Source organism: Carcharodon carcharias, chromosome 4 (assembly GCF_017639515.1).
Source record: "Carcharodon carcharias isolate sCarCar2 chromosome 4, sCarCar2.pri, whole genome shotgun sequence".
NCBI classification, from domain to species: Eukaryota; Metazoa; Chordata; class Chondrichthyes; order Lamniformes; family Lamnidae; genus Carcharodon; species Carcharodon carcharias.
The window spans coordinates 167,191,285-167,207,108 of record NC_054470.1 but is presented as its reverse complement, the minus strand read 5'-3'; the positions used below and the strand labels follow the sequence as shown (position 1 = coordinate 167,207,108).

Sequence of the window (15,824 nt, the reverse complement as noted above, 5' to 3'; positions counted from 1 at the left end):
TAAGTAATTGTAACTTTAAGATGATTTCAATCATGTGTCCAAAGATGATAAAAGTCATGTGTTCAAACTGGTCTCCATTCAGAGTGCCTAGCATTACATCAGGAGGGCTTCCTCCAGACAACTTCCAAAAACTGAGATCATGTTCCAAAATGGATTTGTGGCAAAAAGGACACAGACTGAAGGGGTGAGGTTCCCAATGTTCAGCATATTATAGGAGAACATCCACCGCCCGGTGGGCACATCTCTTTAATAATTTACCAAGCACGCCTAGTAAATGCAGCATTGTAGTTAAACTGCTAGAACAGCAAGAAGGTTAGTACATTCCAAAATGTCCTAAAAACTACACTGAAGATAGGTGTCCATGATTTCGTTCATGAGGAAGCTCAAGACTTGATGCAACAGCCACTAGAATGTGTCCTCAATCTGTCCTTGAATACTTGTCAGTTTCCAAAAATTGGCTATTGGCTGTTACATGTTTTGGAATTGGGTAAGTGGAATGTCCCCTGGGGTGGAAAGTGTACACTTCATAATGGGACAGCAGAAATTCTCTCTGTATGGATTCCTCAGTAGATTTGTTTGGATGCTCTTAAAACAAGATGACGATTTTCCCATGTATCAAACAACTGGCCGACTGTTAAAAAAATGTTATATAAAAGATTTACAGATTTCCATTCTATTGCAGACCTATATTCAAATTTACCAGTCACATTTAGAAAAACCTGAAGTAATTTTGCCTTTTATTATCAGGCAAAAAACAAGCAATAGCAGCCCAATTTACACATCTTCCAATTTCCTTTCTTATTGCCAATAATATAAAAGAAAATTGGGAAGTTTGTAAGATACCTACTTCCATCTCTGTAACGTCACCAACATCCAACCCTACCTTATCCCATCTGTTGCTGCAACACTCATTCACTCTGCTGGCACCTCCAGACTCAACTGTTCCAATATTCAAGCCAGATCCCACTCTCTGCAAAATTCAGCTCATCCAAAACCCTGTTGCCATATCCTCCTCAGCACCATATTCTGTTTGTCCATCACTCCTGTCCTTGCTGACATATATTGGCTGCATGTCCCCCAAAAACTCAAATTTAAAATGCTCATCTGTTTGTTTAAATCCCTCCATGGCCTCAGTTCTTCCTATCTGCACACCCACCTTCTCCCCACAATTTGCTATTGCTCTGACTCTGATCTTTTAGGCATCCCCACCCTTCTTCCGTCCTACAATAGCAGTAGTGTCTATTGAGCCTTGTAGGTGCTTTGTTCTGGAACTCTTCCTAAATCACTCTTTCCTTGTTAGACCTCTCTGACCAAGCTTTTGGTCACCCCATCTTCTTTGGGCCAGCATCCATCTTTTCCTCATATGCCTTGGTGAAGCATCTGAAGATGCTTTTCTATATTGAGTGGGCGACATACAAAATACAAGCTGTTGTTGAATAACATGGCATGGAAATGGGAACTCCGAGATTCACAGTTTGATTTAGAAATGCAAATTATTTAAATCAGACGTCAATCTGAACATACCTGGCTTATGCACCATATGTATTTGCTTGAACATCGTCTTATACCAGTCTTTAGGTCGATCCACTGTCTAGATTACAAATGCAAGCTTAAAATTAGTAACCAAACAGCAAAGTACATTTGTTTGCATTCTTCATTCCAATTCCAAAATTCAGTGATCATGACTTTTTTTCTATGCAAGTGGAAGGTAACAAATTTTTCCTCCAATTTTCTGACACTAAAATGTCAGCACTTGGATTTAATACCTACTGAGTAGATAATAGAAATGCTAATGGTCATTGTACGCAGCGACTGATAATGTCCACTGAGTGGCCAAGCTGAGGCAACACATTATAATCAGGATATTGGTGGCTTTGAGTTGCACAAAGGGCTTTGAACCATCATAATTTCAACTGACTCTCAGGAAGCATCTATTGTTAACAAGCATAATAGAAGCCTTCATTGCCCCATTTGCTGATGTTACTGGTAGCAGAACATGAAGTGATTGCGAGGTGCCAGAAGGAAAGCAATGATGGGTCTGATATCACCACTGTACCATAAAATCCAAATAATTTGAGATCCTGGTGCAATTTCAGATCAGAAAGCTCCAGGCACAACTCCAAGTCTGTGCCAAATTTTAAGCCAGTACAAAATAGTTTCATCACCTCTTGGCTAAGGAACAGAAGGTAAAATATCAGTCATGGCCACTGCTGGGAGAATTGTACATTTTTTACATAATGTTTGAGTTATGTGATCAGGTCGCCCATGATGGAACAGCCTTCTGAAACTCACTATTAAAGGCTCACTTAAGTGGAATGGCCAGCTTGTAGAATTATAAAACGTAGAATTTGTTACATTCATATTAACACAGTCAGTTACGTAAAATAAAAAAAGGTTTTGATTAAAAATAAACCCTAATTTCTCTTTAGATACCATCAGTTATTGCCCGTAATCAATTCAGATTTAGCTTTATCAAATAAAGGAAGACTGAACAACTATAGCTTTAATCATTAACTGACTTCCAATTTTTTCTGAAATAAAAACAAAGTGCTGGAAATATTCAGCAGGTCTGGCAGCATCTGTGGGGAGAGAAACAAAGTTAGCACTTTGAGTCAAAGACTCTTCTTCAGAACTGAAGGAAGCTAGAAATGTGATGAGTTTTATGCCATTGCAAGTGGGGAGGGGGATGAAGAGCAAAAGGGATAGGATAGAGGGTGGGAGAGGTTAACTGAAAGATATCAAGAAACAAAAGGCAAAGGGAGTGGTAATGGTTGTAGTAAAGAAACAAAGCATGTGTCCAGAGCGCATGTGAAAGGCAGAATAATGAACAGCTCTGTCCAAAAGCAAAAGTCTGAAAAACAAAATTCTTATGACCATTCTTTCCATATTCCATTCTTGCTGCTTCAGTGAATTTTATTACTTATACTAATTCAGAGGAGCAGGCCAGGCAGGATTACTCTGGTTGCTATGTATCACAGAGTCATAGGCACAGGAGTGCCACAATTATTTTACCAAGTTTCCACACATCACCTAGTCTTGTTCTCCTATTCATTTTCCAAACCCTTGAAAATTCCCCTTGTAAACTGGTACCCTTTAAAACAAGCTAAGCCAGAGAATTTCACATTACAACCACCTTTATTTTTTTAAACCTCCCCCTTAATTGATTGCAGTCATCTAATTTTTGTACCCTCTCACAACTGTCCCATTGACTAGTGGAGCTTTATCATCACTTTTCATAATCTTGAAGGATGGTATTAGGGTTTTAAAAAATATCTGTTGGGATATGGGCCTCGCTGGCCAGTATTTATTACCTATTTATCACCTAGTTCAGAGGGAATTTAAGAGTCGAGCACATTGCTGTGGGTCTGGAGTCACATGTAGGCCAGACCAGGTAAGGACGGCAGTTTCCATTCCCTAAAGGACAATAGTGAACCAGATGGGTTTTTACAACAATCAACAATGGTTTCGTGGTCATCATTAGACTTTTTAATTACAGATTTGTATTGAATTCAAATGTGGCAGGATTCAAACCTGGGTCCTTGGGTTTACCTTGGCTCTCTGGATTACCAGTCCAGCGACAATACCGCCAGGCCATTGCCTCCCCAAGGGTGATACCTAAACCTTGTTAGCTCTGTTTAAAAAACTCAATTTTTTAAAATCTCTCTTCAGGGCTGTAACCCCTCTTCATTAAGACCAACTGCATATTCCTCATTGCTTTTATACTTGTGAAAGTAGATACCAAAGCTGCACTTAATACTTTTATTGCAATCTAAGGTCTTGTACAAGTTGACATTCTCTCCTTGTGTGTCTAGATATAATACCATTTTTTATGGTCTTGTTTAGCTGTACTGCAACCTTTACTGAAATGATTAATCTGGATGACTCACCACGCTTTTCAGTCAAAGAAACTTAATTTTCTCACTATCATTACTTACAGCCCTTTGTCTAAGGTCTCTATCCATGTGGTCACACCTTCTTTAGTTCCAGATCTGAATATAGTTGCCCTAGCTCTCATGTAGCACTTTAGCAAATGCTTTTAGAAAATCCATGTGAACCCCACTCATTATATCCCCATATTCACAGCCGTACTGAAGGGATTGTAAAATTACAATGAGATTGATAGACTAAGTGAATGCGAAGAAACAGTAACAAATGAATTTCAACATAGACTAAAAACAGAGGAGATCCAAAGAGACTAGGGGGTGCAGGTTCACAAATCATTAAAATGTCGTGAACAGGTACAGGAATAATCAAAAAAGTTAATGGAATGCTTTCTGGTTTCAGCTATACAAAACCCTGGTTAGACCACACGTGGAGTACTGTGAGTGGTTCTGGGCACTACACCTGAGGAACGTTATATTGCTCTTGGGACGGCATGGAGCAGAGACTTACCAGAATGATACCTGACCTTTGAGGGTCAAACTACAAGGAGAGATTACAAAAACTAGGGTTGTCTTCTCTGGAATTTAGAAGGTGATTTGATCAAAGTGTTCAAGATATTAAAAATAGAACTGTAATCTACCCTATTTCACTAGTTAGGGAGTCTAGAACTAGGGCATAGTCTAAAAGTTAGAGCCAGACCTTTCAGGGGTGAAATTAGGAAGCATTTCTTCACACAGGGAGTGGTAGAAGTTTGGAATTCCCTTCTGCAAATGGCAGCTGATGCTAGATCAATTGTTAATTTTAAAACTGTGACTGACAGATTTTTGTTAGCTAAAGATATAATGGGGTATGGGGCAAAGACAGGTTAACAGAAATAGGTCACAGATCAGCCAGGATCTCACAATGACAGAATAGGCTTGAGGAGCTAAATGGCCTACTCCTGTTCCTATATTCCTTTATAGAATTCTCTAAAGAAAAAAAGCTTGCCAAGTAGGTCTGACCTTTTAGAAATCCAGACTAACTTAAAGTACCAGAAGCCTGTAGAACCATAATTCAACTTAAGTTCAGGCAATGAAAGGAAAATGGGACAGGAGAAATAAAAAAATGCTACTCAATATAAATTGTAATTTACCACAAACAAATGCATAATTTGCTTTTACTTACACACTTAGACCTATATGAAACTACCATTTGTGCATAGTGTAAATATATGTGAAGGATGAGCATCACCAACCGTGAAAGTTTGTGTCTGGAAACTATTCATCTTTCAAACCTTTTTTTTTGAAGTACCCCTTGTGTGAGTGAATGGTGATTCTGAGTTTGAAGTTTTAAGATATTCTGGCTTAACAAACGTGTGCAAACCATCAAGTAATAATGAGGGTGAACTCTGTGTGAACTGTACTTCCCCCGCTGCACAAAGAAATAGCAGACACAGTTGTTCAGGTTGTAATAGATACAGATTGGTTAAATCCAGGGGCATCATTACACACATTAGAACAGAGAATCAAGTTAACAATAGCTGTCAAAGTGGGAGTGCAAAAATAGAAATATGGAAGTGTTACATATGCAACAGCCTAGGCTGCTGTGATGAATGTTTTCTCTGTTGTAGGGTCTTAGGAAATAAATCTGATCAGTCACAATCCAGTTCCTTGTGAACATGCATCATTGACAGAAAACTGTCCCTAATTCAGTATTAACTGTCAATCTCACTGAGGCTGACCACAAGGTGGCAGATACTGACTAGTTGCCTGGGATGGAAAAAGTTCCTTGTCCCAATATCAGCATCTCTAATCTTCCTGCCGTAAGCAGGACAGAGTCAGGGGGAGAGGCCGGGATTCTATTTAGAGGACCGATTGGAAAACCCACTCTCAACTGTCATTTGAACTTGAGCCATTTAAAGGCCCCATTTAGTTTTAACTGGAGTGTTTCATGGTAAAGATATGCTCTGCAAGAACAGCCTCCTTCCAGCCACTCCTTTACAGGCAAGCAACAAAGTAGAATGATGGTTGCCATAGAAACAATTGATGTCCCAGGCCTTTGTGCTGTCCCATCTGGAACAGGAATGAAGACAGTATTGGTGAATCCAACGGGTTGAAATGGGAGAAATGTCAGGAGAGAGGATAGCACTCCCAATTCCCATCACAGCAAGTTTCCAATCTCAACTGTGCTGCCAAGGGATTAGGCAATAGTGGGCAAAGGGGAACACTGGGGGAAGGGCTTGCTCCTGTGTGTTTCTGAGTTGAGAGCAATAATGGATGGAGTTGGGAGCAGAAACCTCCATTGCATTATTAAGGGGTGTAGAGAGTGAAAAATGGAATAGGGAGGAACAATTTACAAAAGTAAATTAAACAGTAAACAACTGAAAGGATTTGTCTTTTCTATTCATTAATGGGATGTGGGCATCATTGGCTAGGCCAACATTTATTGCCCATCCCGAATGCCCTTTGTTTAGTGGGTATTTAAAAGTCAACCACATTGCTGAGAGTCTGGAGTCACATGTAGACCAGACCAGGTAAGGACAGCAGATTTCCTTCCATAAAGGACATTAGTGAACCTGGTTCACTAATGTCCTTTATGGAAGGAAATAGAGATGATACCAAACTGTGGCCTTAATCTTAAATTTACCTCGGAGAAAAACTGCGTTTGGAAGACTGAACTAGGCTAATACATTTACATTGTGATATCTGGTTAGTGAAACGAGCTGAGCTTGATGAGGTTGGGAGGATCAGGAAAGAGAAAGAGAGTGAAGTGCAATGTTTCCTCTATGCTATGTGGTTATGTGGCAACCAGGAGGTTCCCACTCAGGTCAAGCACAGGTTGTCCTCTTTAATAGCCACACATGCACAGCTGCACAAACAAAAAATGTAAATGGCCTGCGCACTTAAATGAATGAAACACGAACAACAAAAATAAAACGAGAGGGAGCCATCGGTGATGTAACTCAAGACATTTGAAACATGACACCATTCAATTTGAAGTTGTAAATGACAACTCTAAGGAAAGTGAAAAAATTATTTTTCTTGTTTTATAAGCTAACTAATAAACAGGGGTCTTCCTTTAAGCCCATGATAGACCTTTGTGTGATATAATTAGTGAGTAGAAGGAAAAGCTTTGGCGGGTTTGCCAGCAATTCCTCATCTAACACAGTCTTAACAGTGGAACTAACAACTTAGGTGGCCTAGAAGGGACAATTTATCCCCTTTAAAGACACAAAAACCCTAGTGGCTTGTGCAACATGCCATGAGTGTTTGGTTCAGAATGCTAAGTACTCCAGAGTTTAGAATAGATCATGTTGTGTGCGTCTTTGCCCAACCTCTGGGATGACTGTAAACGCGAGAGGTACTAATGAGTTTATGAATAGGGGCAGAACACTATTGATTCATTTTTGAAATTTTGCAGGAAATTTTGCCCAAGGTGGCTAAAGAAGCCTCGACTGTTTACAACTCAGACTTTTGGAGAAACGTTCTCACTTGCTTATTATCAATAAGCTACTATATTACTGAGAGGAAAAAAAAGTGGGTGACGAAGTAGTTTTAAATTTTTTTATTTAAAGAACTATAACAGGAGATGCTCCTTTAAAAATAATGTTTTTTCCCCCAACGCATCAGAACTAATTAAAAATTTTGCAAAGTGAAAAGGAGAGAAGCAGGAAACAAAAACTACTGGTTCTAACTTCACAACAACACAAACCAAAAAGCAAAATGCTGCTGGAAATCTGAAATAAAAACAGAGAATGATGGAAACATTCAGCAGATCAGGCAGCGTCTGTGGAGAGAGTTAACTTTACAGGTCGGAGACTTTCCGTCAAAACTAGGAAAAGTTCAAGAAGTCATAGGTTTTGAGAAAGGGGTGAGTGGGACAAGCACAAAAAGGCCTGTGATAGGTTAGGAGACAGGAGAGGCTGAATGACGGAAGAGTCATAGAGAATAGTGATGGGACAAGAAGAGAAACAAAGAAGTGCTTGGAACAGGGGTGTCACTGCCTGAAAGGGAAAATATGAGAAAAACTGAAGCACACAAAGGAAAACGAAGAAAAGGACAGGGCAGAGTTTACGGTATGAAATTGCTGAACTCAAGTGTTGAGTCTGGAAGGCTGTAAGGGGCCTAATCAAAAGACAAGGTGCTGTTCCTTGAGATTACATTGAGCTTCACTGCATGGAAAGAGATGTTAATGTGGGAGCTAGGTGGAGAATTAAAATGACAGGCTACCGAATACTTGGGCCCATGCTTGTGGACTGAGCAGAGATGTTTCGCAAAGCGGTCACCCAATCTGCATTTGGTCTCCCCGGTGTAGAGGAGACCACGTTGCGAGCAACGAATACAATAGACTGAATTGAAAGGAGTACTTGTAAATAGTCACTTGGTAGTCCAGAACTTGAAAATCGCTGAAAACAGAAACCTGTTGCCAGAGCTTTTCATCTTGCACTCAACAAGACAAACACAAGAACGCCAAATTTCAAACAATCATAACAATTTATATTACAGGGGAAAAGGGTGCTCCTAAGTGGGCAAATCGACTGATTGGCTGAGGCATAGCCATGGAGAAAGCAACAGGGAACTACTGGATCCCCAAGTTCCTGGGTAATTCAAAAAAGGAACAGGGCTTGAACATTTTCCTTTTGTTTGCAGAGAACAGGTCCCTGCATATTAATACTTCTAGCAAGTGTTAATGAGCCATATTATGAGCTTGCCTGATCATCTTAAAGTGGTTGTTAGTGTAGCTATTAGCGCACTCTGGATTGTTCAGCAAGTGCTTCCCAATTGCAGAATCTCCTCTAAAGGCAAAACCTAAAGTAATCTTGAGGAGCAGCATCTTGTCTTTCAATTTGGCACTTTACAGCCTTCTGGACTCAACACTGAGCTCAACAATTTCAAACTATAAACTCTGTACCCCCACTTTGTTTACTTTTCTTGCATGTTTCCACTTTTCTCTTATTTTTGCTTTCAAATGGCAGCACAACTGCTCTAGATGCTTCTTTTGTTTCTTTGGGCAGAAATTTCCCTCTCGATTGGGGCCGTGCCGCCTTTTTATGTGGGCGGGCCAATCAAGGTCCACCCAGTGTGACGCGCGCCTGGAAGCGCTGAGCACTCCCTGCGCAGGCCGGTGGGGGGGAGGGGTGATTCCCTGAGTCGGGGCCTGCGCTCTTTTGCGCATATGAGATTAGTTTAAGTTATGAAACATTGAAGAAAGGGAAAAAAAAATTGAAGGACATGTCCCTTCATGTGAAATTGTCACATGAGCTGGGGCACGTCCATTAATTTTTTTCAGAAATTTTTATTTAATTAATAAACCCTTCATGGAACCTCATCCCGCCCGTGGATGAGGTTTCATGAAAAACGTGAAGGCTGCCTGGGCTCTTCATCTGCCCGCCAACCTTAAGGTTGGACGGGCAGCATTCTTAACAACCTTAATTACTTTCTTAATGGCCTTAACAGGCCTTTGACAGTTCAGCAGGTGTGCAGCCGACTCAGCTACACACCCGCCAAACTGACAATCTAAATGACACGCGGTGACTCAGGACACACGCTAGACGTCACCATGCGTCATTTTACACGCCAGTAAGCAGGCCCCGCCCCCGTCGCCGACCCGAAAATTCTTCCCTTGGTTTCTTTTCTTGCCCCATCGCAATTCCCTTTGGCCCTGGTAAACTAACTCTCCTGTCATTCAATCTCTCCCATCTTTCAGCCTATCACAGGCCTGCCTTTGTCCTTCTCCCGCTCACCCCTTGCTCAAAATCTATTCCGTTTTCAACTTTTCCCAGTTCTGATGAAAGGTCAACAACCTGAAATATTTACTTTGTTTCTCTCTCCACAAACACTGCCCGGTCGGAGTATTTCCAGCATTTTCTGTTTTTATTTTGCAACAACACAGTTCTACCTCAGAATGACCAGAGCTCAGCTTTCCTCAGTATTTCCTGTAAGACACTGGAGCTGAAGCAGTTTCTCAGTTGAGAGAAAACGTTCAAGTCAATTCTTATTTTCCCTCATTGGCCATATTCTTGACATCTAACAGGATGATTAAAGTTTTTAAGGAATTAGCAATACCAATGCAATACCAGAGGTAGAGATAATGATAGCAAGGCTTTGGGGATATCATTGGATGGCAATGTAAAACAAAGCGAACTTAATGGCTTGATCAGCTATGGCCAGCAATGTATTTATGTATTGGCAATAAACTTCACAAAAGTAATTTTTTTTTAGTGGGTGGGGGGGAATGGAACAAAAGCGAAACTATCATTGAGGAAGGACTTGTTCAAATTATGATTTCTGCCATTCCCCTTAACTTGGGTCCTTGGTTTGTATAGTAAATATGTAACTGCATTGATCGTTTACACAGGGTTTCATGTTACCAATTGATGGCACTGTTTCTTCAGTAGGGAACTGCAAAAATTATGGCAGTCACATTTCTGAATAAGGTAGGTGCTTTGATAGTCTGATGTAATTTTCTTTAAGAAATAGGGAAATGGAGAAAAGCAAAATGCTGCAGATGCTGGAAATCTGAAACAAAAACAGAAAATGCTGGAAAAACTCAGCAGGTCTGACAGCGTCTGTGGAGAGAGAAAAACAAAGTTAACACTTCAAGTCCGAATGGCCCTTCTTCAGGCCCTTCTTCCACTTCTCTTCAGCTTGATAGGCTTGGGTTGTTTCCGTTGGAGCAGAGAAGACTGAGGGGCGACCTGATCGAGGTGTACAAGATTATGAGGGGCAAGGACAGGGTGGATAGGGAGCAGCTGTTCCCCTTAGCTCAAGGGTCAGTCACGAGAGGGCATAAGTTCAAGGTGAGGGGCAGGAGGTTTGGGGGAGGGGGGGGGCAGGGGGAGATGTGAGGAATAACTTTTTTACCCAGAGGGTGGTGACGGTCTGGAATGTGCTGCCTGGGAGGGTGATGGAGGCAGGTTGCCTCACATCCTTTAAAAAGTACTTGGATGAGCACTTGGCACATCACAACATTCAAGGCTATGGGCCAAGTGCTGGTAAATGGGATTAGGCAGGTAGGTCAGGTGTTTCTCACATATCGGTGCAGACTCGATGGGCCAAAGGGCCTCTTCTGCACAGAGATTCTGAAGAAGGGTCATAGGGACCTGAAGCGTTAACTTTGTTTTTCTCCCTCCATAGATGCTGTCAGACCTGCTGAGTTTATCCAGCATTTTCTGTTCTTGTTAGGGAAATAGAGAAGGTACATTCATCGTAATTGTTGAAGCTCCCTATGGGGATATTACAGAAAACAGTCGGGGCTAATGATGTAACTATAAATTAAGTGCTGGTTCCACTGAGAGACAGCAGGTGAGGAAATCAAAATTCACTGCCACATTCATCGTCAGGATCTTCTATCAATTCCACCAAATTACAAATTTAATCACTAAAGAAAACACTTCACTGTTAAATAGATGTTTTCGTTTTTAAAAGATGCTACAGTGAATATTAAACAAAGTTTGTCACCACAGCCACTCAAACCTAACACCATGGCCTGAATTTTTAGGCCGCCGGGCATGCACGATCGGCGGGCCCTGGAGCAGCTGGGAAACGGACCCCCAACCGCGATTGGCTCCCGGCCGCGATTCCACGCTGGCTGAAATGCGCGCCGACAAGCTCAGCTCGCCGGGGTGGGGGCAGGGAGAGGGCGGGTGACGGTGTTATCGCGGGCGCGGGCGAGCATTGTAAGAGCGCTCCCTGAAGGCAGACAGCTGCCTCAGGGAGCTGCAGGCCTGCAAAAAATGAAATAAAGCTGTAAAAAGCAGCAAAAAATAAATAAATAAATAAAAATCCATGCATCACAACCAAGCACCTGAAAGCATACCTCATAAAAATGCTGTCCACAGATATTTATTTTTGTCTGATTTCCTAACAGAGATTTTGTCTTGCCCTTGGACGAGGTTTGATGAAAAACGTAAAGGCCGCCTGGCCAATTCGCCGCCAAACATAAGGTTGGGCGGGACATGATAAATCGCGGATAATTGCGCCGTTAATGGGTTTAATTGCCTGCTTAATTGCCAGTGGGGGCACTTCCGGCTTCTGTGCGTGCCCGCCGAGTGAAATAGCGCACAAGTGCGCGGTGACATCGGGATGCTCGCCCGACGTTATCACCTGCGATTTGACGCCTGCTTGGGTCAGGCACGTGCCCGCCCACGGGAAACAAAATCCTGCCCCATCAGACACATGGTAAACTCGTGATCAGGATCAGGGCATCTGGAGTCACAGGGCAGATAGCAGAATGGATAACAAATTGGCTACAAATCAAAGTAGAGAGTATGGTGTTAATGGTAATGACTCAGGCTGGGAAAAGATGGGATGTGGTGCTCCACCGGGATTGGCGTTGGGACCAGTGTTGTTCGCAATTTACAATTTGGTTTTGGTAGAGGAATTCTAAGTACAACTTCAAAATTTGCAGACAACACCAAATTAAAAGGTGTGGTTAACACAAAGGAAGAACTTGACAACACACAGAAAGACATTAATAAACTTGCACAATAGTTGGCAAACAAATTTCTATATAGCTAAGTGTGGATAGCAATAGCATGAAGCTGAAAAAAAAAAAATCATCCAGTAGTGTCACTAGTGTGGAGCACTGCACTCTATGGCCTGGATTTTCACCACAACAGAGAGCCTCTCCATCGTGGTGAAAATCTCAGAAATGGCCAAAAATTCTAAGTCCCACCCCCGAACCTGGCATCAGAACCTTAAGTATCAATGCGGGAGTGGGACTGGAGTCAGGCCTGGGTTTGCGCATGCGCAATTTGCACACGCAGCTGACCATCCGCTTCCACTGAAGTGAGACTACGGAAGACCAGGAGTGTGGAATCCAAACCATGCGGATTAGGGCAGGTAAGAGGAAGTCTGAACTTGGTGGATTCTTATGGATCACCTTTGGATAGAGTCCTGGGACTCCTTTGGGTGAGGTAAGGCACAAGTTATTAAGGCCCATAAAAAAAAAGCAAACAATCACTGCGATTCATATCTGGAGGAGGAGAGTTGAAAAGCAGAGAAATTATGTTAAACTTTTTTAAAAATTGCAGAGGCTTTGATTAAGGTACAATAAAGATAAACAAGGATGATGCCGGATCTAAGAGGGTGTACTTAACAGGAAAAGCTGAATGGACTGGGAATTGATTCTTGAGGAAAAAAAGAGGAGACAGAGAGGTGACCCCATACAGGTTTAAGATAATGAAGGTGGAAACAACTTTTCCACTTGTGGGACAAACCAGAATGAGAGGTCATTAATATGGATAGTCACTAGTATATCCAATAGGGAATCGTTTCTAATTTTCTTGGCCATGTACAAATTGAGACTCGAATGTAAACCTTATCCACTCATTATTTCTTGGCTTAAAACCGTGACCAGAATTCAACAGCAGGAGAAATTTGGGAAGTAATGGCCATGCAGTAAAAAAGTTACTTGATAGAGCCAAAAAAAATTAAGAGAGTGAAAAAGAGAAAGATATTCCTACCGTCCTTATGGCTATAGGTATTCCAGATTCATCAACAGGGCCAATTCCTGCATAATGCGGTGCTTTAATTACCGTGACTTTCTTCTCCTCTTCTGACGTTCTGTAAACCGGTTCTATGCTCATGACATCTGCGCCAAGTGACTTGCTTTGCTGTGAAGTATTCAGGTTCTCTATGAGGAAAGGAATATTAAGTTGTGTAAGAAATAAGTACAAAAATCAACAAAGCACATCCTTTAGTGACTGAGCTGACACTGGTTATAAGTGTGCTCTGTGGATTAGGGCATTCGGGGCTGGTTGTCCCTCTTTATGATATGGTCAGCTTCAGGCTCCTCAACTCAAAATTCAGAATTCCTCATACCACGTAATTTAAGAATGGGTTTAGTGTCTGCCTCGTTGCTGCTGCTGCTGCTGCAGTACATCTATTGTACAATTCATTCTCAACTTGAATCTCAAGTTCTGTAGGAAGAACACATTTACTTAGAAAACCTACAGCCCCATTCACTCCAGCAGCTTTGAGATTTTAAAACAAACCCAATAACACATTTCAGTCAGAAGCATCAGGATTGGGTAAAATATAATCTGTTCCCCCACGTGACACAAGTTGAACATTTTTGTATTTTGCACTCAAAGTTAGGTCACCTGGAGTTTAGCCCTCATGGAGGGGAAAGTCCCCTCCATAAAAATACTTGAAATATGGATTAAAAAATAAATCATTTCTCTAATAGTCTTCAAGTTTTAAATAATATGCATAACATAGTATCATTTCTGGGCAAAATCATGTCTTTTTTTAATTCATTTATGGGATGTGGGCATCGCTGGCTGGGCCAGCATTTATTGCCCATCCCTAATTGCCCTTAAGAAGGTGGTGGTGAGCTACCTTCTTGAACCGCTGCAGTCCAAGTGGTGTAGGTACATTCACAGTGCTGTTAGAAAGGGAGTTCCAGGATTTTGACCAGTGACAGTGAAGGAACGGCAATATATTTCCAAGTCAGGATGGTGAGCGGCTTGGAGGGGAACTTCCAGTTGGTAATGTTTCCATGTATCTGCTGCCCTTGTCCTTCTAGATGGGAGGGGTCGTGGGGTTTGGAAGGTGCTGTTTAAAGAGCCTTGGTCATGGGTTTAGAGGGTACTGTCAAAGGCACCATGGTGAATTCCTGTAGTGCACCTTGTAGATGGTACACCCTGCTGCTACTGGGGTGGGGGTCGGGGGAGTGGGGGTGGGGGGGGGGGGGGGGGGGGGGGCAGTCTCTTGTTGAAGAGATGCATCCTGCAGCCTTCTATGTATTCCGGGAAATTTGTTCTGGCATTGGGAAAGAGGAATCATCGGAACAGGCTTAACTGCTGGTGGTGGTTTTAAGACATTCACCAAAAACTGAGGCAAGTGCCTGGGGACAGTCACTTGAAGTTACTACTCTGAAACAGGGATATAGGAACCCATTGGAAGCTGGGAGCAACTGTAGAATGCTAGTTATGTGGGCCGTAATTACAAGGAGTGTGTGATGTGTGCTAAGTATAAAAAGGGAAGGTCCCTCCCTGTAGTTTAAAGTTGCCTTCAATGAAAATAGTATTTAGTCATTATTGTTTTTAGTCATTTGTTACAGTAAAAATTTTAAAGCATAAAATCTTGCCGTATCATTCTTTCAACTATGAAATGGAAGTTTGAATCTCTTGTTAAAAGTAAAAGGTCTCTCCAGGGATCATAACATTCCCCCCACCAAGCTATTTTCAACCCACGTACCAGGCTATACTCTCACTCAGCAGACCCTCTTCCCGAACCCCTCCCCTCATACTCACTCACTCAGCTGTCCCTCTATTCAAGACCCCTCCCCCACACTCAGTCAACAGTCCTTCTTCCTAACCCTACCCCTCATTCACTCATTCCTTTCCTCTCCACCCAGCCACCCACTTGGCCTCTCCCTCCCCAACCACTCCACTCATCCTCTCCCCACTCACTTACCCCCTCCCTCACTCTTGTCCTTTTCCCGCACACCTAGATTTCACAACCTTCCCCAGGGCTCAGCCCCTTGCCACTGCCACTGACCATGCTTGTCTGTAGGTGGCTGTAGCTCCACCTTAGCCGGTGCCACTTGGATCTGCACTGCTCTGGAAGGGCAAACAACCTTCCTGTGGAGCAGAAGCCCGGGGTCTCAGGCCCCTGTGGTGTGGGCAGCGTTGCCTCTTCCATCACTGCCCAAAACAGAAAACCAATAAAACTTGGAAATGAAGGATACCTGTAAAAGTTGTCCAAACCAGTATTGCATACCTTAAAACGGAGCTCCAGTCTTATAGATTTTTAAAAATTTGCAAATCCCAGTAAAACTGTTTTTTCCCTTCTGGGTGGGTGCTTGGGTAATGCCAGGGTCACGGATAGGCCGAGGCAGAGGCGGTGTAAAGTGGCAGCTGCCGAGACCATGGCCGGCTGGAATTTCCCCCTCAGTCCCAGGAGAGGAGACGGGAGCCATAAGCCGAGCTGTGGTTGGATAGGGGCCAAGACACT

The 15,824-nt window shown here is 42.4% G+C and overlaps 1 protein-coding gene across 29 annotated transcripts in view; it reads right to left on the bottom strand.

Moving 5' to 3' along the window:
- LOC121277508 (sorbin and SH3 domain-containing protein 2-like) overlaps positions 1-15,824 on the bottom strand; it is a 315,758-nt gene that overhangs the window by 113,110 nt on the left and 186,824 nt on the right. For 25 of the 29 annotated variants that reach the window (XM_041187079.1, XM_041187087.1, XM_041187081.1 and 22 more), the window contains 2 exons: positions 13,328-13,497; positions 1,525-1,591 (listed from right to left, as the gene is read on the bottom strand). In XM_041187079.1, the coding sequence (XP_041043013.1) occupies positions 1,525-1,591; positions 13,328-13,497 (237 nt within the window). The remainder of the gene's footprint in view (positions 1-1,524; positions 1,592-13,327; positions 13,498-15,824) is intronic. The other 4 variants (XM_041187083.1, XM_041187096.1, XM_041187102.1 and 1 more) reach the window with 1 other exon arrangement.